The 23,820-nt window shown below is 46.3% G+C and overlaps 1 protein-coding gene across 1 annotated transcript; it reads left to right on the top strand.

Moving 5' to 3' along the window:
- The first annotated feature begins 5,931 nt into the window (after nt 1–5,931).
- LOC146056239 (zinc finger MYM-type protein 1-like) lies at nt 5,932–7,875 on the top strand. The gene has a single exon (XM_083168369.1). The coding sequence runs from the start codon at nt 5,932–5,934 to the stop codon at nt 7,873–7,875; it is 1,944 nt and encodes a 647-aa protein (XP_083024495.1).
- Nucleotides 7,876–23,820: the final 15,945 nt, after the last annotated feature.

The following is a 23,820-nucleotide window of genomic DNA, read 5'->3' as shown; positions in this document are numbered from 1 at the left end:
TTGTTTATTATTATAGAAATAGCTGAGTTTATATCATTCCGATTCCCTCAGACAAATAAAGCATTCAAGAGATATCTGTGGTCCGGGAACAGACCATCTAAGGACGACACATGAGGTATCCCACTTCATCATCCAACCTCAGTCTAAGGCAGGGCTGGGCAACACCGGCCCTCCAGATGTTAGTGAACTACACATCCCAGGATGCTTTGCATTAGTTTTGCTATGTGGCCATGCTGGGATGTGTAGTTCACTAACATCTGGAGGGCCGGTGTTGCCCAGCCCTGGTCTAAGGGGAGCGTCTAGACAGGAGAAGGCCCGTGTTAAGGATTGACATCGGTTTTCGATGGTTCATAACGATCTTTTTTTTTATGTTAGTGGTTTGACCATTCGAGGGCGGCTTTCTCATTTGATGGTGGGCTTCCAATGTCCATCCCTAGCCTGTGTGCAATCTCTGTCTGGGCTCTCCCCCCTCTCTAGCCATCAGCACTGTATGTAGACTCTGACCCTAGGGTCACTAGGGGAGCCTAGCGCTGTCCTAGAGTCTACTGCAGGGATGGGGAACCTTTGGCCCTCCAGCTGTTGTTGAACTACATATCCCAGCATGCACTGCAACAGGATTAGCATTGCCAAAAAGAAAAACTGTAGCAGGGCATGATAGGATATGTAGTTCGACAACAGCAGGAGGGTCAAAGGTTCGCCATCCCTAATCTACTGCATATGCAGGAAGTGCCAGGAAAATTGTTTGCCTTGCCATTTTCCCCATGTTAAGGATAGACATCGGTTTTCGATGGTTCCTAACGATCTTTTTTTTTTTTATGTTAGTGGTTTGACCATTCGATATAGGCTTTCTCATTTGATGGTGGACTTCCAATGTCCATCCCTAGCCTGTTTAATACTGTATCAGTTGGTTTGCAAAGAGATATTTTAAGTCCCGGTACATAGGGCATTACACATAGCATTATATGAATGAGAGGTCTTTACAGTTATTGTATAGAAGGGGATTGGTGACCAGAGGCGTAGGGAGGGCGGAGCCACCGGAGCTCATGCTCCGGGCGCAGATTGGTTGGTTGGCGCCGACGGCCCGCCCCCCCTCCGCAAATGACCAAGTGTCTCCCGTGCACAGCACAAGCATATCATCATCGTACTGTTTCTGTTTGGCTCTGTGCTGCTAACGGCCGGGCAGCGTGCGCAGCGCCGGCGGCTGCCCTGGCCCCTGCCCGGCGCCTGCCTCACCGGGTCCCTGCTGACAGTCACAGACAGTCCACACTCCGTCCTCTCTGCTGCTGCTGCTGCTCGGTCCGGGCGGCTTCCGGGCAGCAGTGTGCAGACTCCGCCCAGACTGTCACCTGTCTGTGACTCACTCCCTCCTCCCTGGCTACAGCAGCGTCATCAGCCATCCCAAGCGCTGGCTGTAGCCTGGAGGAGGAGAAAGTGTTTAGCTGCCGCCCGTGCCACTGCCGCCCTGTTAAGTTATCCAGCAGTCAGTTATTCAAGGTGGATGTATTTTTTTTTTTTTTTACAGCTAGTTAATGTTAGCAATAAACTTTGTTTTTGGTGGCTTCGTGGGGCGGGGGGGGGGGGGGGGGTTTGAAGAGGGAGAAGGGAGACAGAGTGAATCTCTCTGTCTTCTGCTGCTGCCCTGCTGTGCTGTATATATCTTTATATGTATATATGTATATATATATTTATTTATTTACAGCTGTCAGCATCTTATATAGCGCAGCAGATTCCGTTACAGCGTCTTATATAGCGCAGCAGATTCCGTTACAGTGTCTTATATAGCGCAGCATAGCGCAGCGGATTCCGTTACAGTGTCTTATATAGCGCAGCAGGTTCCGTTACAGCGTGTTATATAGCGCAGCAGATTCCGTTACAGCGTCTTATATAGCGCAGCAGATTCCGTTACAGTGTCTTATATAGCGCAGCATAGCGCAGCGGATTCCGTTACAGTGTCTTATATAGCGCAGCAGGTTCCGTTACAGTGTCTTATATAGCGCAGCGGATTCCGTTACAGTGTCTTATATTTATTTATTTATTTATTAACAGTTTCTTATATAGCGCAGCATATTCCGTTGCGCTTTACAATAGCAGACAGTGAAACAACAAAACAGGGTATTTACAGACAGTCAAAATGTAGGAGGGCCCTGCTCGCAAGCTTACAATCTATAGGGAAATAGGCATTGATACATAAGGATAGATACTGTATTCTTTATTGCATCGATTCCACCAGAACGCAAGGTTCTATGACTGGTTCTGGAATTTGATAAGCTTGCCTGAAGAGATGAGTCTTCAGGGAACGCTTATAGGTTTGGAGACTGGAGGAGAGTCTTATTGTGCTTGGGAGGGCATTCCACAGAGTGGGTGCAGCCCGAAGAAAGTCCTGCAGTCGGGAATGGGAGCGGGTAATGAGTGTGGCAGGTTCCGTTACAGTGTCTTATATAGCGCAGCAGGTTCCGTTACAGTGTGTTATATAGAGCAGCAGGTTCCGTTACAGTGTCTTATATAGAGCAGCAGATTCCGTTACAGTGTGTTATATAGCGGCAGCAGATTCCGTTACAGCGTCTTATATAGCGCAGCAGATTCCGTTACAGCATCTTATATAGCGCAGCAGATTCCGTCAGTGTCTTATATAGCGCAGCAGATTCCATTACAGCATCTTATATAGCGAAGCAGATTCCGTTACAGTGTCTTATATAGTGCAGCAGATTCCGTTACAGTGTCTTATATAGCGCAGCAGATTCTGTTACAGCATCTTATATAGCGAAGCAGATTCCGTTACAGCGTCTTATATAGCGCAGCAGATTCCGTTACAGTGTCTTATATAGCGCAGCAGGTTCCGTTACAGTGTCTTATATAGCGCAGCAGATTCCGTCAGTGTCTTATATAGCGCAGCAGATTCCGTTACAGGGTCTTATATAGCGCAGCAGATTCCGTCAGTGTCTTATATAGCGCAGCAGATTCTGTTACAGCGTCTTATATAGTGCAGCAGATTCCGTTACAGCGTCATACATAGCGCAGCAGATTCCGTCAGTGTCTTATATAGCGCAGCAGATTCCGTCAGTGTCTTATATAGCGCAGCAGATTCCGTCAGCGTCTTATATAGTGCAGCAGATTCCGTTACAGCGTCTTATATAGCGCAGCAGATTCCGTTACAGTGTCTTATATAGCGCAGCAGATTCCGTCAGCGTCTTATATAGTGCAGCAGATTCCGTCAGCGTCTTATATAGCGCAGCAGATTCCGTCAGTGTCTTATATAGCAGCAGATTCCGTCAGTGTCTTATATAGCGCAGCAGATTCCGTCAGCGTCTTATATAGTGCAGCAGATTCCGTCAGCGTCTTATATAGCGCAGCAGATTCCGTCAGTGTCTTGTATAGCAGCAGATTCCGTCAGCGTCTTATATAGCGCAGCAGATTCCGTCAGCATCTTATATAGCGCAGCAGATTCCGTCAGTGTCTTATATAGCAGCAGATTCCGTCAGTGTCTTATATAGCGCAGCAGATTCCGTCAGTGTCTTATATAGCGCAGCAGATTCCGTCAGCGTCTTATATAGTGCAGCAGATTCCGTTGCTCTTTACAATAGTAGACAGTGAAAAATAAACTGGGTAACAACATATATATATATAGATACAGATAGGGAGGCAGTGTCACTCCAGAGGTCTTTTCATGGAACTTTTAATAGTTCATTATTAGCCACAACGCATAAGACTTATGCGTTGTGGCTAATAATGTACTATTAAAAGTTATATGAAAAGACCTCTGGAGTGACACTGCCTCCCTATCTGTATCCACCGGTTATTGCGGTAAGCACCCGATGCTATTGACTATATATCACAGGGATTCCTCTATATCTATACATATGTATATAGTTTGCAAGTGTCCACGACTCCAAATGAAATGATTCTTGATGCTGTGCCAGGTGCCTTCACAAGCGATTGTATATAGTGGAGGAAGATGTGGCACTCTCAGTCTTTTCAAATGATCACACTATCTAGTATCTAGTAATTATTACTGCACTTGGATAGTGTATTCATTTGTAAAGACAGAGTGCCACATCTTCCTCCACTATATATATATATATATATATATATATATATATATATATATTTATTTATCAGAAGGTCCGTCACTCCACTACTTAGCAACTGCTCATGTGCCTTTATAAAAGGAATGCATAACTACGAAGCAAATACGGCACTAGGAGTCTGTGTAAATAATTGTATTTACCAAAAAAAGTGGGTCTCATAGTCCGATGTTTTGGGGTGTACAAACCCCTTCTTCAAAGTGTGATAACAAATATACTTGGTGCTGTGCTTACCTAATATCCCACAAAGTGTGGAATAGAGAAACCACCACCTCCAATCGTGCTGCCGTGGCGTTGTCCAGGGAGCGGAAGCCGTCACTGCACGATTGGAGGTGGTGGTTTCTCTATTCCACACTTTGTGGGATATTAGGTAAGCACAGCACCAAGTATATTTGTTATCACACCTTGAAGGGGTTTGTACACCCCGAAACGTCGGACTATGTGACCCACTTTTTGTGCAAAATACATTTATTTACAGACTCCTAGTGCCGCATTTGCTTTGTAGTTTTATATATATATATATATATATATATATATATACACACATTTTAAACTGACAGGTGTTGCCACGTTCATCATGGCTCTTATATAGATAGTGTACACAGCTTTGCGACTGTGCTAGTTCATGGGGGCACCTGTGCAAGTTATTCTCAAGGTTGTTTGAAAACCGGATATAAAGTGTTTCTAGATAGATAGATAGATAGATAGATAGATAGATAGATAGATAGATAGATAGATAGATAGATAGATAGATAGATAGATAATACTTATTTTGCACTTGGCAAAAAAGAGATGGCACGCCACGTTTAGTAATAAACAATTGCTGTTTTAAGAAAAATTATGCAATGATACATTACATGAGACCAAGTCTTCATCAACTTTTCATGGCCCAGCGGCCTTTTCATCAGGATATAGTCTGTCAAAACATTTCAAAAGCCAATGTAGCCTGTGATATTTTCTTGTAAGTAAGGCCAAGTTCCACTGTCTCTGTTTGCTGTGTTAAACCCCATTTTGAGACTTTCACACACCCTAAAAAATAGTAATATTTAGGTAATTTAAATAATAATGGTTATTTCCTTAATCTAGTATGTAATCTATTATTTTTATCATGTCAGATATTCTAAAGATGTCCGGAAAGAAAAAATCAGGTTCTTATTACAGGAAAAAAACAAAAATACGAAAAGAGCAAGACAAAGTGATGTCTGGCTCAATGAATGAATGGGTTAGAAAAGTTAACCCTCCTGACAACCAGAATAGTGAAGGTATAGAAAATACTATAGTGAGTGAGGATGTGATGGTCCAGGCTTCAAGCAGCGGTGCCCCCTCACAGCATGCTGTGGCCAGTACAGCCAGTTTGCCTGCCAATGAAACATCTGTCTCTGATGAGCACATTGTGGCAAGTGAAGTGTGCCTACCTACCATGCCAGCTACCATCTCTGACCACACTTTGGTCATGGGAGGTCACTCAGTCACTGATCAAGCTTCCACATCCCCCATACAGGCTGCTCCTACTGATGGTGTAGAGATCTCTGAAAATGTAGACTTTACAGTCATTCTAGCTTCTATTAGTCCATCTATTGATATAAAAGATCCAACAACATGGCCTAATCCGATTACAAATAAGTTGCGTGACATCTTGGTCCAGATTGGTCCACAACAGAACAAAAGTGTAGTGGCTATGAATGAGAGTAAGCATAGCGGGAGAGGATTTTGCAGCACTTGGTTTACCAAACAGTCAGCCAACGGTGAAATGTCAGAAAGGGCATGGCTTGTATATGGAAAAACAAATGCTATATTTTGTTTCCCGTGCCTTTTGTTTGGCAAGGTTGGCCTGCAGTCAGTTTCAGCGATGGCCAATTCCATGACAGGATACAAAGACTGGAGCCATGTTTCCAGGGGCATAAAGGAACATGAATGTTCCCCAACACACAAAATAAATATATGTAAATGGAGGGAGTTGGAGTACCGGATTACAAAAGCATCTGGAATTGATTGTGATTTGCAGAAATCTATTGCAAGCGAAGCACAAAAATGGAGAGAGTTTCTGAGAGTCATCCTTGATGCCATCATGTATTTGGCAGAGAATAATTTAGCTTTGCGTGGCCACAGAAAAGATGGTAACTTTCTTAGTTATGTGAAGCGGATATCCAAGCATGTGCCAATTGTAAAATTTCACTTAGAGAAACATCAGAAGAACCAAGTCAGTTATTTGTCTCCTGAGATACAAAATGAGTTCATCAACTTACTTGGAAGTGAAGTGAGGAACACAAATCTGAAGAAAATAAAAACCGCAAAATACTATGCAGTGCTATTTGACAGTACGCCGGACATATCCCACACTGACCAACTGTCTCAAATAATTCGTTATGTTCACTGTACTGAAGATGGCACCTGTGAAATTATCGAAAGCTTTATAGATTTCATAGCCACCACTGCGAAGACTGGGGAAGACCTTGCAGGAGAAATTTTTAAAAAAATTGAAAAAGATGGGCTGGACATCATGAATTGTCGTGGTCAGGGATACGACAATGGCAGCAACATGGCAGGAGCCTACAGGGGTGTGCAAGCAAGAATCAGAAATATAAATAACCTAGCTACCTTTGTTCCTTGCTCAGCTCACACATTAAACCTGGTTGGAACACATGCAGCGGCTGTTTCACCTATGATGTCAGATTTTTTTTGTACAGTGCAGAGGCTATTTGTGTTTTTTTCTTCCTCGCCTCCTAGATGGAGTCTGCTTAAAGAGCATGTATCCATCACTGTTAAGGCTCAGAGCAATACAAGATGGTCTAGTCGTGCCCAAGCTGTACATGCACTTTGTAAGGAGTTTACGGGCATCATTGCTGCTTGTGAGGAAATCAGAAACAGCAATTCATTTTCTCCAGAAGCAACATCAGAGGCAAGAGGTCTTTCCAAACAAATTAAATCCATTAAATTTATTGTTCTGATGGTGGTGTGGAACAAAATATTGAATACTATAGATAGGATAAATAAGGTGGTTCAAAGACAGGATATTTCGGTGGATGAGTGCTCATCACACTTGCATGGACTGACCGCTTCAATACAGGCAATGCGTGATGAAACCAGCATTGATGGATGGCTGGTTGAAGCAGAGAAGATATGTGACCAAACTGGTCTACCAGCCACATTTTCTAAGAAAAGACTCCACAAAAGAAAAAAACACTTTGATGAATCCTCATCAGAACAGGATGATCCAGAGCCTACTGAAAGGGAGTCTCTAAGAAGGTCAATTCTCCAAATCATGGATGCCATTTTAAGCCAGTTGGATTGGAGATTTTCAGGTATGCAGTCTGTGTCCAAGACATTTGCTTTTTTACATGGAGCCACAATTGCTTCACTGACAAAAGAAGAGCTAAAACAGAAGGCACAACAGTTTTGTGAAAAGTATACAGAGGACGTTGAATCTGAAGAGCTGCTAAGTGAACTAGAAGCGTTCCAGAGCTATGGAAAGGTTGTGTTTCCAAATCTCCACTCTCTAACTCCACTCCAGCTCCTTCAAAATATATATCAACACAAACTCCAGGATTCTTTCAGCAATATCACTACTGCCATTCGTATATTTCTCACCTTACCTGTTACAGTAGCTACATGTGAGCGTTCTTTTAGCAAGTTAAAAATTATAAAGAACTATCTCCGAACAACCACTGCACAAGACCGCTTATCCAACTTAAGCATCCTCTCAATTGAACATGAGACTGCTGAAACAATAAACTTTGACTCAATAATCGATACATTTGCGGCTGCCAAAGCAAGAAAGATTAAGTTGACATAAATATGTATATCCATGTGTTGACCACTGTTTTAAGGGACTGGAGACTCTGAGTTTAGTTATTTAAAAAGTAATTTCTTTTGAAAAAAATATTTAAAAGATTAAGTGCGTTTAATGTTAAGGGGCCTACACAGGTAGAGATTTGCTGAGCTATCTGAGCGATGCTAGATCACTCAGCACACAGCAATGAGTCAGTGCTGTATGCTGGGCAATCTGTCTGGACAGAACACTGTCCGTAACCGATTAATATCGAGCATGCTGGATATTAATCGCTGGGCGATAGCGATGCATGGGACCGCACATCGCTATGGCACCTACACACACACAGCGATTTTACAGGCATTTTCTAAGTGATATAGTCAGCTCGCTAAAATGCCCCAACTGTTGTTATTGTATTTCTTGTTACTGCACCTCACTGTTATATTCTATTTCTGCATAATAAAAAAAGAATGGACCCTTTCACCCATTTAGATTTTTTAAAGTTTTTTCTTTTCAAATGTAACATGACAACACATGTTAGCCACGCCCCCAATTCATTACCCGGGGGGGGGGGGGGCGCGAAATATGCCCTTGCTCCGGGCACCATGGCACATAGCTACACCGCTGTTGGTGACTCCTCTTGCTGGGGTTATATCACTTAAAAGATGGCCACCAGCAGTAGGTATAACGGGGAAGAGAGGGAACACTGTATCCCTGGTACTTCTGCGTTTCTCTGCTTTTCTTTATCCCCACAGGCAAAGACGACAGTTTCTTAGTTTTCTCATCTTTTAATAGTCTTTTAAAATCCAAATAAACTTTTCTGCGACCCAGAAACTCTTTCTCTCCCTGGCTCCCCGCAGAGATTGTTTTATTTTCCCAGTTCCACCGTAGCATCCAGGGGGAACTGTAATGTTTGTTCCCCTTTCATTCATATGTTCCAGTCTTGTGAATACTTGCTAGTCTCTGATCCATGCGGTGCATACCTGTGGGAGGCTGCTGAGCCTCCTGGTGAGAATTACTTTTAGTTGTCCCCATCTTTTAGCTTCTCCATTCACACCTGGAAGCGCATGAATAAATGATATCGCTGCTGCGTTACTGCAGGGACGGAACGCCTAATTGTACAGGCGACCAATTCAGCAGTGACTGCGCTAAATACTAAGGAAAGCAGAAGAAAGACAATGGCCCTTATTCTGATCGGTGCGGCCGGATCCGAATATGCGGCCAGCACTGTGCGTCCTAAACCCCGCCTTCCATACGGATCGCCAACTCCGTCTGTGGTAAGAAGCTGTCCGAACGGACCGCACGTGTATTTCTCATGAATACGCCTCCTCTATCTCAGGGAACCTCCCCCATCATTCGATGGTCGCAAACCATCGAATGCAGGACCGAGTGGTCAGGCAGCTCCCGTAACCTCAGACCAAACGGGCATTTCTCCGTGCAAAAGCAGGGATCTGGGCGGGCAGCTGACATCCGGCAATGTCATATGTCCACCCCCTACACGTGCGTCACGGCCGCATTACCATACGTACGCCCAGCGTTTGCATGGGAACGCCCATGAAACGCGGGGTGTAAACATATGAGACCAAACAGCCCTTCACACCACTCTCCACCCCCTGTTCGTAGTGTACACATTTCATGCGGAATGTGGCCGTGCGTCCCGCTCGCACATGCGCAGAGACAAAACATTGGCGGCACGAACGCACGCGGATATTACCGCACCAACCAGAATAAGGGCCAATGTGAGATCTCTCTAAGCAAGATCATGTTGTGTAGCACCTAGAACCGGGCTTTTGGCACCATCTGATGAAAACTGAATCATCCCCTTGGTGTAGAAGATAGTACAGTGTCTACACAGAGATCCATAAGGTCGACCCCATATAATCGACATGCAAAGTCCAAGTACCAAAGTTCAATAGGGTAATTTTTGGGGGGAATAATTTGGTATGTTTTGTCATATGTGACCACAAACGTAGGGATGGCCATCGTTGCCATTGCCAAACTATGCAATGGCTGACTATCTGTGGCCCAATCAAAACATGGGGGGGGGGGCTATGCTCTGTGTCCCGGCACTTACAAAACAACAACTTTGTTTTGCTGTTCCATCGATGGAGGGAAACCACCCGGCTGAGCAGTTTGCAGGGTTACGGTGTACCACCTATAGTATCGCATATGGAGTGTAACTCACACTCCCGGAATGGCTGCGTCCCCCCAGAAAGGTGGACAAAGGGTTAAGAGCAGGGGTCAGACAAATATAGTAGTACAATGGGGAAACATTCACATTAATAAACGGAAAATAACACTGACTTGCTGTTCTTCCCCTTTTTTTTTTTTTAACGGATCCATATATACATATACATATCTTACATATCTATATAATAAGTTGAAGAGTCTGTGTGCGTGTGTGTGTGTGTGCGTGCATGCGTGTCCGTCGCATTGCGGACACACCGTGGCACTCAGAGACACCAAATTTGGCAACAAGATACCTCTGGACCCGGTGGTGTGCACCTCGAAGCCGTTTTTGGGAAATTTCCACTTAGAATTTTAAAAAACACCAAGTTTTAATTTTCCTTCATTGATGATCTGGGGAAAAGATCGACGATCTGGGAAACCGTGGACGAAGGAACAACTCCACACCTGATTTCATTGCTGTCATTGAGTATGACAGACACATTCTAACATTATGGTGAAGGCTTTAAACAATTAGGAAATAATTGAGGATATACATAGACCACACATAAGACACACACACGTACACATTGTACACGCACACACACACACAGTACACCACATACGCACACATAGCACACAACACACACATTTATACGTAGAGCACCTCACACACTTAAGCTGTGTACACACGGGGGAGATAGGGGCTGAAATTGCTGGAAACACACCGCATGCAGTACAATACAAATCCATACACACTACAACACACACACAAAAACAGTACAACAAACACACAACTCCTGGCTTCAATCAATTCTATGGAGACGGACCACGATAAAATGGCCGCCCCATGAAGCAGACAGTTCTCTGAAACTGTTTGGGGTATGGGGGCGGCCATTTTATCGTGGTCCGTCGGCATAGAATTATTAATTGAAGCCAGGACGCGCAGACAGGTAAGCCTGCGGCGATGGGGGGGGGCGGGGGGTGGCACCGGCGCCCGGGGTGGGGAGGGGGGGAGGCGCACCCCCATTAACGGCGGGGGTAGGGAGGCCGGCGGGGAGGGGGGGAGGCGCCCCCCCCCATTAACGCAGGGGGGGCGCCCCAAACCAAGCTACGCCACTGAGAACACACACACTTAAACATTGCCAGGATATGCACAGCACACTACACACACATATATACGTAGCGCACCTCACAAACTTACACATTCGGCAGATATACACACAACACAACACACACACATAACACACAACTCACAGTACAACACACACCCAAAAACAGTACAATACACAGAACACACACTTAAACATTGCACAGATACACACACATAACATACCTCTAACAGCACAACACACACCCACATTCACCACACACACCCAAAAAACAGTACAACACACACAAAACACACATTTAAACTTTGCACAGATACACAAAGACACAACACACACATACTGTATATACATAGCACACCTCACACACTTACACATTGGACAGATACATACAATATAACACACAAAACCACATACATTACAACACACACACAAAAACAGTACAACACACACAAACACACAGAACACATAAAAAATAATTTGCCGTTTATTTAACAGTCTGTACCGGCAAATAAAAACTGTACCTAATGTACCATTTCTACTTTGTTCCCCATATCTGTCTCTCCAGTCCTCCAGTTGCACTGAGAAATCTTTGTCCTGGCCAATGCACCCATTGATCAATACAAAATGGGTACACTGCACTCACCCTGTTAGTCAGCTGGATATCAGGCACTGCTCTGCCTTAAGGGTTTCCCAGACTCTTTTGGTTCATAGATAATGTTTGGTCGATGGGCATGAGCGCTGCATGCATTTGTTTGAATGTTATGAGTGTAAGAAGTTGAAGAATAAGACTGAGATGAAGATTTGTCATGTTATAGTGTACAATTTACTCAATAAATCATGAAAAAAATATGTGTACATAGAAGTACAATCAAGAAATGAAAGTAGGATTAAAAAATAAATTATGATTCAAACCGATAATTGTTTGGATGGCGGTGGGTTGCGAAGCAAATCTATAGGTGGAGGGGGTATGGATATTGTGGGCATAATTGGTGTTTGGTACACCTACAGGGGGTACCCAGATGATGAGAAATTTTCACTACAGTGTCACCGTAGGGGGATTTCCAATTGGGGTTCAGGTGGTCTTTTAGGGACCCCTTTACAATTCCGTTGGTCTCTTCTCCTGGAGCCTATGGTCTCCCTCAGTGATTGACTATCATTAAGGGAGACCATAAGCTCAAGGAGAAGAGACCTACAGGATTGTAAAGGGTCCCTAAAAGACCACCTGGACCACAATTGGGAATCCCCCTATGGTGACAATGTGACCGTGACACTGTAGTGAAAATCCCATCAATTTGAGGGCCCCATGTAGGTGTAACAAACACCAATTATGCCCACAATATCCATACGCCCACCTATAGATTTGTTTCACAACCCACCCCATCCAAACAATTATCAGTTTGAATCAGAACTTATTTTTTAATCCTACTTTCATAACTTGATTGTACTTCTATGTACACTTACATTTTTTTCACGATTTATTGAGTAAATTGTACACTTTGTAACATGGCAATTCTTTTTCTCAGTCTTATTCTTCAACTTCTTACACTCAAACCTTATCAATGCACCCATTGATGATTGTGATGGCTGGATCAGTGGATTGGCTCGGCGGGTGTAGGGAAGGATTTGGCCCATTGCACCCATTCCCAGTGGGGCATTACAGTGGTGCGGGTAGCGTGCGTCGCGTCATGACATCATGTGGCCAGGCATGTGGACCTGCTCCCACACTCAGGGGCTGCCCCACTGTTTGGTAAAGATGCCCGGTGCATGTGATTTACAGATCCCCAGACCTGGCAGTGGCAGGGAGCAGTGAATTTTTAATTAATTATGGCGGGGTAAGTAACGCCCACCCCGGTCCCTTCGCACTCAGCGCCTGTAATTACACACCCTAGAAACTGTACAATTTGAAAGTATAGAAATGGAGGTGTGGCCAGGTCCCTTTCTGATTTTGTACCGATTTCTGACCCTCAGATGTTGGAGGATATGTCATACAGTAGGTGCTAAATCTCAGGAGTGGATGTGGAATTCATCAACACATACAAGTTATCAACTCAGGAGTGTTGTGTTTCAAACAACAACACCAAACCTGATTTCATTGCCGTCATTGAGTATCAATGCAAACACATTCTAACATTATGGTGGAATCTATAACAAATTACAATCTTAGGTCTTTGGCACAGCATATTGTAAGATGACATTTTTCAGTAATTTTGGAAATAAAGAAACCCCAAGGGTTTCCCGGGCAACGCCGGGCGGGTCAGCTAGTGTATAATAATTTCTGTATGTGCTTGTATATTTATTACACATATCAAATATCTCTATATAGAAAAGGCTGAATACCTCACCTCTAAGATGAAGTACCACCTGTGACCACTAGAGGCCACTAAACAGGCCCAATTACTCCTTAGAAAGTAAAAGCAAAATTATGTTTCAAACTTGGAAGAGAGGGAGCTGTGAAGAAAGAGATTGGGGGTAGGGGTATTACCCGTCAACGGGACAGGCTTGGGTAGGGTGATGAGCCGTCAACGGGACAGGCTTGGGTAGGGTGATGAGCCGTCAACGGGACAGGCTTGGGTAGGGTGATGAGCCATCAACGGGACAGGCTTTAACCTTAAAATAACAGTTGCACAAACTGTATGCAATCCTGTGTGGTATGATCCCACCCAGATCACATTGTATATGGGGCTAAAGGTGCCCATACACGCACCGATCCCGGCATGCGTTCTGTGCATAACTAGCACACATCGCATCGTATGCCTTGTGCATGCGTTGTGCATGCGATGCGATAAAAAGCTAGTACAAAAAGTATGTGCAGCACATACTTTTTGTACTGTGCGATGAGGTGCCGCGGGAGCGCGCACCCCATCACATAGCATCGCACCGCCGGGATCGGTGCGTGTATGGGCACCATTAGTGTAGCTGTGCAGATCCTCATAGCCCACAGTACTACCCCAACCTACCATATACTTTTATTACACATTACATTCCCACAGCTATTTACCACATGAATATAGGTCAGACCCAGGGGCGGATTGGGGACCAAAAGTGGCCCTGGAAAATTTCTGGAAGTGGCCTCATGTGGGCAGCACCAAATCAAAATGGGCAGGGCCAGCATAACAGTAGGCGGGGTTACTACATCAGTATACCTGCGAACTTGAAGCTGAAAGATGCACAGGTTTCTACCTAGTCACGGGTGTTGCACAGAACCAAACAATTTGACCGTGGACACTGCAGGAAACAGGGCTGATTACTTTGGATACATACACTTAAACATATGTATATGAAGTTTTCAGCCCATGTATAATTCTGAACAATGGGAGGAGGGAGAGCACCTCTCAGGGAGGGGGAACATGTTTATGAGCTCACCTCCTAAAGCCTTAAGGGGCGTACAAATGGGGTGATTTCAGACCCTTTTCTAAGATATCTGACTAGATCACCTTCGCTTGCCACAACTTTACTAAACCTACTATATACTTATTTATTTTAAGTACAGTTGGAGCCATTTTCATTCAACCCAACTATGCGGCATGTCTGCCCGTCTTGACGCACCATTAGCTGAAATACGCATTCGTTACACTTACGCACCACATTTGCGGCAATGGGGCATGCAAACATGTGAGATGCTAGCGTGTCCCCATCTTGGCGTGTTGCTGGGCTGAATGAAAACGGCACCATCTGTAGATACAAATGCTGCCTCATACAAATTATTCATCAAATTATTGGGACTCAGAGCCTGAAAAGCAGCAAAGCAGCAGCAGTATTTGTGGTTGCTCAGTGTTTTGACTAGACATAATTAGTCCCCTCCATTACCGCGATTCTTGGGCCTGTGGGGAGGAGGAGCCATATTAAATTACAATTGCATTATGTCGGCTTTGCCATCACCTCACAGGCCATCGAATCGTGGTAAAATGCTGTGTGGAGAGGGGGCAGCACGGCTCTACGATTCTGGGATGGAATGCATTAGAAAAAACATTTGTGGTCAGGGCCGATGCTACGGTGTTCGGTGCCCTCTTGCAAACTTTACATTTGCACCCTCTCATACTTTACAAAGGGACCACGCACACAAAAAAAGATGTGTGGTCTCACAAGGAAGGGACGTAGCCACACAATAGTACACTCATTTAAAATTACACCACACAGTACACCAACTTATTCACATTATATAGCACCAGTGCCATAATTAGACATTTTGTTGCCCTGTGCCAGAAAGTGAATTTGTGACTGCCCCACTACCACAGCGAGAACTGGGAGAAGGGGCGTGGCAATGTGACAGTACCAATAACACCGTAATGCCCATTACACTTTATGGCACACATGGTACTGCCACACAGTACTGCCTATTTCACATTATGCCACACATTGTGATGCGCTTACACATTATGCCACACACCGTAATTCCCCTTATACAATATGCTGCACACTTTAATGCCCATATGACATTATGCTATGTGTAATGCCCCAAGTACTCCTGCTTATACACATAATGCCACCAGTAGTGTCCCTTACACAATGGCCAGAGAAGTGCCCAATGCATTATGTCCTGTCCAGCCCTGAGCCCAGCAGAGCCTGCAGAGGCACTGAATTGGCTCAAAAGCTGGTACCATATTTGAAAATCAATCAGAGCTCTCAGTCCAACAGCCAATCAATAACTGCAGCTGCTGGACCACATGATGTACCCACAGTGCAAAAGGGGAAGGCACCACTGGCACACACCTAGTTATTGCCCTGCACAGCACCTAGTGCCCCTTATTCACATTACGCTTCACATAAGTGCCCATTACACAAAATGTCCACAGTAGTAGTGTTGCTTATACATAATGCCCACTGTTGTCCTCAGTAGTATCTCTGACTATACGTGACGCCCACACCAGTTGCTGAAAGGCTTAGCGCTGACTATACGTAACACCCACACCAGTTGCTGAAAGTAGTAGCCCTGATTATGCTTAATGCCCACACCAGTTGACAACAGTAGTAGCGCTGATTTTAGCTAATGCCCACACCAGATGCAGACAATAGTAGCGCTTGTTATACCTAATGCCCACACCAGTTGCAGACAGTAGTAGCGCTTCTTATATCTAATGCCCACACCAGATGCCGACAGTAGTAGCGCTTCTTATACCAAAGCCCACACCAGATCCCGACAGTAGTAGTGCTTCTTATACCAATGCCCACACCAGATGCAGACAGTAGTAGCGCTTCTTATACCTAATGCCCACAGCAGATGCAGACAGTAGTAGCGCTTCTTATACCTAATGCCCACACCAGATGCAGACAGTAGTAGCGCTTCTTATACCTAATGTCCACACCAGATGCAGACAGTAGTAGCGCTTCTTATACCTAATGCAAACACCAGTTGCTGACAGTAGCAGCGCTTCTTATACCTAATGCCCACACCAGAGGCAGACAGTAGTAGCGCTTCTTATACCTAATGCCCACACCAGATGCAGACAGTAGTAGCGCTTCTTATACCTAATGCCCACGCCAGATGCAGACAGTAGTAGCGCTTCTTATACCTAATACCCATGCCAGTTGCCGACAGTAGTAACGCTTCTTATACCAATGCTCACACCAGATGCAGACAGTAGTAACGCTTCTTATACCTAATGCCCACACCAGATGCAGACAGTAGTAGCGCTTCTTATACCAATGCCCACACCAGATGCAGACAGTAGTAGCGCTTCTTATACCAATGCCCACAGCAGATGCAGACAGTAGTAGCGCTTCTTATACCTAATGCCCACACCAGATGCAGACAGTAGTAGCGCTTCTTATACCAATGCCCACACCAGTTGCTGACAGTAGTAGCGCTTCTTATACCAATGCCCACACCAGATGCAGACAGTAGTAGCGCTTCTTATACCTAATGCCCATGCCAGTTGCCGACAGTAGTAACGCTTCTTATACCAATGCTCACACCAGATGCAGACAGTAGTAGCGCTTCTTATACCAATGCCCACACCAGTTGCTGACAGTAGTAGCGCTTCTTATACCAATGCCCACACCAGATGCAGACAGTAGTAGCGCTTCTTATACCTAATGCCCACACCAGATGCAGACAGTAGTAGCGCTTCTTATACCTAATGCCCACAGCAGATGCAGACAGTAGTAGCGATTCTTATACCAATGCCCACACCAGATGCAGACAGTAGTAGCGCTTCTTATACCAAATGCCCACACCAGATGCAGACAGTAGTAGCGCTTCCTATACCAATGCCCACACCAGATGCAGACAGTAGTAGCGCTTCTTATACCAATGCCCACACCAGATGCAGACAGTAGTAGCGCTTCTTATACCAATGCCCACACCAGATGCAGACAGTAGTAGCGCTTCTTATACCAATGCCCACACCAGATGCAGACAGTAGTAGCGCTTCTTATACCAATGCCCACACCAGATGCAGACAGTAGTAGCGCTTCTTATACCAATGCCCACACCAGATGCAGACAGTAGTAGCGCTTCTTATACCAATGCCCACACCAGATGCAGACAGTAGTAGCGCTTCTTATACCAATGCCCACACCAGATGCAGACAGTAGTAGCGCTTCTTATACCTAATGCCCACACCAGATGCAGACAGTAGTAGCGCTTCTTATACCTAATGCCCACAGCAGATGCAGACAGTAGTAGCGCTTCTTATACCAATGCCCACACCAGATGCAGACAGTAGTAGCGCTTCTTATACCTAATGCCCACACCAAATGCCGACAGTAGTAACGCTTCTTATACCTAATGCCCACACCAGATGCAGACAGTAGTAGCGCTTCTTATACCTAATGCCCACAGCAGATGCAGACAGTAGTAGCGCTTCTTATACCAATGCCCACACCAGATGCAGACAGTAGTAGCGCTTCTTATACCTAATGCCCACAGCAGATGCAGACAGTAGTAGCGCTTCTTATACCAATGCCCACACCAGATGCAGACAGTAGTAGCGCTTCTTATACCTAATGCCCACACCAGATGCAGACAGTAGTAGCGCTTCTTATACCTAATGCCCACACCAGATGCAGACAGTAGTAGCGCTTCTTATACCTAATGCCCACACCAAATACCGACAGTAGTATAGCTGCCTATACGTAACGCCCACACCAGCTGCCGACATTCCTACGCTGCTTTTACAGATGGAGCCAGCCTCATTGTTGCTGCTGGCGTGCCAGATTCTCCGATCTGGCGGGCGGCCAGCCAGCATACATGGACACACAACGTTTTGGACGCTCGCATGTCCATGAGCCGGGTATGGGGCGGGCAAGCATCAGAGACGCACACATGGCAGAATCCCCAGCGCACCGCGATGATTGGTGTGCGGGGGACAGGTACAATGAGGATGGCTCCATCTGGACATAGTTTGGTGACAGTACTTTTTCGCACACTTTTTTTTTTACCTTAAAATCTGTGTCAGCTCAGCCTCTCCTTTCATCAGCCCTGCTGTGCTCCGATGTAGCTCCGCCCCCTCGTCCCGTTTGGCTCCGCCCATCCGTCCGTGTAGCTCCGCCCCCTGTTCAGTGTCTGCTGGCCTGACACTGATGTAGTTAAAGGGGGGTTGGACATGGGAGCTTGGAAAGAGCTTCAGGAAGCTGGCGCTACTGCCTGTAGTCAGTGTGACAGGCAGCAGCAGCCACTGAAGACAGCAGCAGCAGCAGCAACAACAGGGAAGGGGGGGCTCTTTGATCCTCCTGCGGCACCCCCCCCCCCCCTCGGGGAGGCGGGGCTAGCGCCGAACGGAGAGAGTCCGGCTCAGGCTCTCAGAGAGAACAGTGGATGGGAGGAGTCACCAGTAGTGCCAGACCAGTGACAGTCGGAGGGCCTGGCACATGGTGACTATACTACTGGGCTGAGCCGGCTGACACTAGTAGCTCAGCCTCAGCGGCAGAGTCTGAGGTGAGCTCAGCTGTACGCTATGCTGTCACTGTGTGCTCACTGCTGCCCCTGCTGCATGCAATGTTAAATTCGGCCTCAGTAGCATCGGCCTCCCGGGAAAGTTCCCGGTAATTATAATGGCCAATCCGCCCCTGGTCAGACCAGTACAGTAGTACAACGGGAAACACTCACATTAGTGGGAAATAACACATCAGACACTGATTGGCTTGTCAGGCTTTTTATTGGTGACCACAACAGAATCATATAGAGGCCGCTCAGCGACCAAATGACTCCATAGACAGTGACAGCAAAATGATGTTTCAGACCTGCTGGATATGGAGAGAGGGAGTTGTGAAGACAGAGATTGGGGGTAGGGGGATTACCCGTCAACGGGACAGGTTGGGTAGGGGGATGAGCCGTCAACGGGACTGGCTTAGGGGGATGAGCCGTCAACAGGACTGGCTTAGGGGGATGAGCCGTCAACAGGACTGGCTTAGGGGGATGAGACGTCAACAGGACAGGCTTTAACAATGTTGCACAAACTTTAATGATTAAGTTTGATGCAATTAACTGACAGAAGTCAAATCAACTGTAAACTTTTTTTTAAACAAGTTCCCAGGTTACGGGATAGCTGATGTTAAGGGCTCAGTGAGTCCGATGTCCAGGTTATATAATCATGCTTGGCATATCGTCTTCGTCCTCCTCCCCCTTCTGCCATAGGAAGCTGACATCCACCCGCTTCTTGTAGATCATCCTATAAAAACAAACGTTGATCAGTGACTGTTCTTGTAAAGACACAAACGTTTGCCATGTACAAGTCCTCTCATTATTCCCTGGCCTGCTGTTATCTGGCGCCTGCACCATGTTACTGGCCCTTACTGACTACATTTATCTGTGTGATTCCTCTTTGGACCAATAAGAGTGCTGATACTGTGGGTGTGACCTGACAAGGACGGCCCCCTACAGGAAGCCCAGTGTACAGTGATGTGAGATCCCTCTAATGGGGCCACACACCGAGCGATTGTGGCCTATTTTCTGTGATCTGACTAGATTGCCTAGAAATGAAGCACGCATCACTGTGTGTGTGGGGTCCATGGCGATGCGTGGCCCCATATGTCGCTATCACTAGGAGATGCAGATACTGCACGCAGTATATATCTGGTCATCACCTGCGTTCTCTCTATTGAGAACATGGGCAGTGACAGATTACTGAGGTCTGCTTAGAGTGAGAGATCTGTGCTTAGTGATCTGTGCTGAGAGATCTAACCTCACTACGTGTGTGTGTAGGCCCCATCATTTAAATGGCTTCATTTCTCCTATTACATTGTTACACTCCCTTAGTATAATGCAGGGTTGCCTACCCTCCTGGAATGGCCGGGAGAGGGGAAACCCTCCCGGAGAGCTGTCTGACTCCCCCCCCCCCTTTGGCGGAGAGGGCAGCCAGCAAGTAGACAAGTATGGTATAATGATATATACATGTCATACTAGTAGGATACCGGCCCATCAGCGCTGTGTGAGAGAACTTGTGTAGCGGCCCCAGCTGCAGCAGATATGGAGATACCATATATACATCACAGCATGTGTGTAAGACAAGAGACCTGAAATCTACCCCAGCGACCAGAGCAGGGAGGACGCGCGGATTGTGCCGGCAACCTACCCTGGAGAGGAGTCTCTGCTGCTCACTTCTTCCATGCTCCCAGAAGAGGCAGTGCTGCTATCAGTGGCTGTTTCCGAACAGTAACTGCTGTTATCAGATAGGTCCTCGCGCTCAGAACAGTCACTGCTGTTATCGGATAGGTCCTCGCGCTCAGGACAGTCACTGCTGGTATCCGCCAGGTCCTCGCGCTCAGGACAGTCACTGCTGGTATCCGCCAGGTCCTCGCGCTCAGTACAGTCACTGCTGGTATCAGAGCGCTCAGTAGATGTAGTATCATCTGAAAATGAGAGACAGAATCCAATTGGTTGCTATGGGCAACATCACCTCTTTTCATTGTAGTATATGTACCCCGTACTGTCTATGGGCTCTATGTAATAGGGTGTGAGTTCTGTGCGGAGGCGCAATCTCCTCTGTAGTGCGTCCGAACATAGCAACACTCGAATTAGTAATGTGATCAGTAACAAGCAGCCCATACATGACACCAGGGGGAAACTTACCATCAATCGGGAAGTAGGAGGCCACCACTTCATGAATAGCTGCTGCCACCGCTGCTGCCACATAAGCCTTTCGTGCCACTTTAGTGTCCAACTTAGCTGACTGTTCATCACACACAATGGCGCAAGCCACGGGGTGCTGCACACTGGTGGGGTGCTGCACGCTGGTGGGGTGCTGCACGCTGGTGGGGATCTGCACACTGGTGGGGTGCTGCACGCTGGTGGGGTGCTGCACATTGGGTGGGTACGTGGTCGTTCCCTTCAGCCTCGCAGACTTGCCAGGCTGTAAGGAGCAGAGGAAGAGACATCATGAGCTGTGACTACAGAACTCTCCGCAGTACAAGCACTTTCTACCATGGAAGCAATAGAACAGATCAGGGCAGTGGAAGCAGCTGTAACGTCACCATTGTGATTTATAATTTATTGGTACAGGTTGAGTATCCCGTATCCGGATATCAGTTATCCGAATTATTTCAAAACCGTGGGTTTTTTTTGGGGAATAGTTCAAATATCCCCCCCCCCCCCCCCCAATGCACTCCTGGGACTGCTGGAGATGCCTGAGATGATGCTGAAGGCCTGCCATGGACGCCGGAGGACTCCATGGACGCAGACGGACCATCGGGGACCCACCAGGGGACAGGTAAGTATATTAAAAAAAATAATAATATTCCAAAAACCGTAAAAATCCCTTATTCGGATTGCTCGTGGTCCCGATCATTTCGGATAAGGGATACTCAACCTGTATAACTATTAGTACCGGCGTCAGCAGTTATAATAAGTTTATAGCAATGTATAGTGACTGAGAGAAGGTCCGCTCAGCTTTCTTACTGTATATTCAATAAGTTTCATATACTGTCTGTAATATGTAACCATTGTGAAGCTGCCCATACACGGTCCGTTGTGGACCGGCTCTGTTCTGTACTATGTATGTACAAAAAGTATGTGCTGCACATACGTTTTGTACTAGCTACGCATCGCATGGCATGCAAAAAGGCATGCGATGCGCGCTATTGTAAGTCCCAAACGGATCCGTTAAACAGACCGTGTATGGGCAGCTTTAGTGTTATATTCGCTGGAGAGGGGAAGTGACCATGTCCTTAGGTACCCGGGGGTAGGCACTAGCGCACAAAGGGGGGTACCCAATAACTAGAACACCTCCCACCCCCTGATTTTCTGTTAAACGTGTGCTTGGGTCGGTGGTTAAAGCCCCGCCCCTCACAGCATAACGTCATGAGTTGCGGGTCTATGGTGAGGGGACCTGTTACTTCTGGCATTATGCCGAGAATGGGCGGAGCCTAATAATGCAGACTGTCTGGACCTGACCATCTTCACCTGCGCTGCAGTAACAGTGAGTGTGTGTGTGTGTGATCTCTTTATCTCCCCTGACCCACTTCAGAATGCACAAAATGCTCTGTTCTTGAACTTCTCTCTTAATTTGGGATGACCATCGGTGTGGTTGCCATTGATGGTGATATTGCATGTAGTCATTGATGGCAGCTATCTACAGTATGTAATTATGGTTTCACCAACCGATGGTCATCCCCTTTATGCGACAGACTGGCAATCTGTTCCAGGGGCAGGGCCCCACAGGTGTTATGTTGCACCATCGATGAAGGCAAACCATCTGATTCTCCCCCATCGATGGCAATAATGTGGTGTTCTACATCAGCCATAAACCATCAATCACAATGAACCATCGATGGTTCTTGGCCATCCTACTCTTATTTTAGGATAACTATCACCTTTCTTAACAAACAACTAGTTCAACCCAGGTGACAACAATCATAATATCAGAGGGAATTCCAGGAACAGAGCATTGTGTCCCTCCTGGAATGGGTCATGTTGGGAGAAACCCCCCTCTCACATGCTGCGTTTCCCCTGGTATGAGGGTCACCAGCAGGGGTGCCAGATCATCACTTTAATAAGTGCACATATGAATTACACAGGTCCCGGGGTCAGAGTTCATACCAACAGTCATTACATCAAATCTGCAGTTAATATTTTTGTAACACAGGTTCTGGGGCTAAACATGACTGTCCATTGGACATAATGACACCTGGGACCTGTGTAATTCATATGTGCGCTTATTACAGGGATGATCTGACAACCCTGGTCACCAGGGCGCATGGGCAGTTAGTGTCAGGCAGGAGGAGAACGGGCAGGAGGCAGCTACTGGCAGGAGAAGGAGCACACTGCACATAGCCAAATATGGGAGAGGGGGTCTCCAGGGGAACCTACATGTATGACAGCAGCAGAAGCGCTTGCAGAACTACAAAGCCCAGCAAGGTGGGGAGATGGACGCTTCAGTACTGATAATGTGAGAGCCTGAGAGGCTAATGATGAAACGTGAGTGTAACTACACAACATGCCCACATTATGTGACACTGCTGCCTGGGAATTGTGCAGGGGAGGGTACAGGACAGATACAAGTAATACACCTCAGGCCCTGGGCTGGGGAGGACCTCGGACTGGAATACATCTGTTTGTGAATGAGTCTGTGCCCATGTTACTGTGATACCCATAAGCACTGCACCCCGCTTGAATCCCCCCCCCCTCCCCCCCTTAGAGGTGAAGAGCAGTGTTACCCTTTTTGTTACATGGATGTTCAAAGAAACCTATTTAGGCTACAGAACTGGACAAATCACCCTAAAATCTGCCCAGAAACGCCCAATATTGGATAAGCTC

The sequence above is a fragment of the Crinia signifera genome, unplaced genomic scaffold, assembly GCF_055691185.1.
Source record: "Crinia signifera unplaced genomic scaffold, ASM5569118v1 HAP2_SCAFFOLD_76, whole genome shotgun sequence".
Lineage (NCBI taxonomy): Eukaryota > Metazoa > Chordata > Amphibia > Anura > Myobatrachidae > Crinia > Crinia signifera.
The sequence above is the reverse complement of the archived record's forward strand: the minus strand, read 5'-3'. Positions and strand labels throughout refer to the sequence as shown.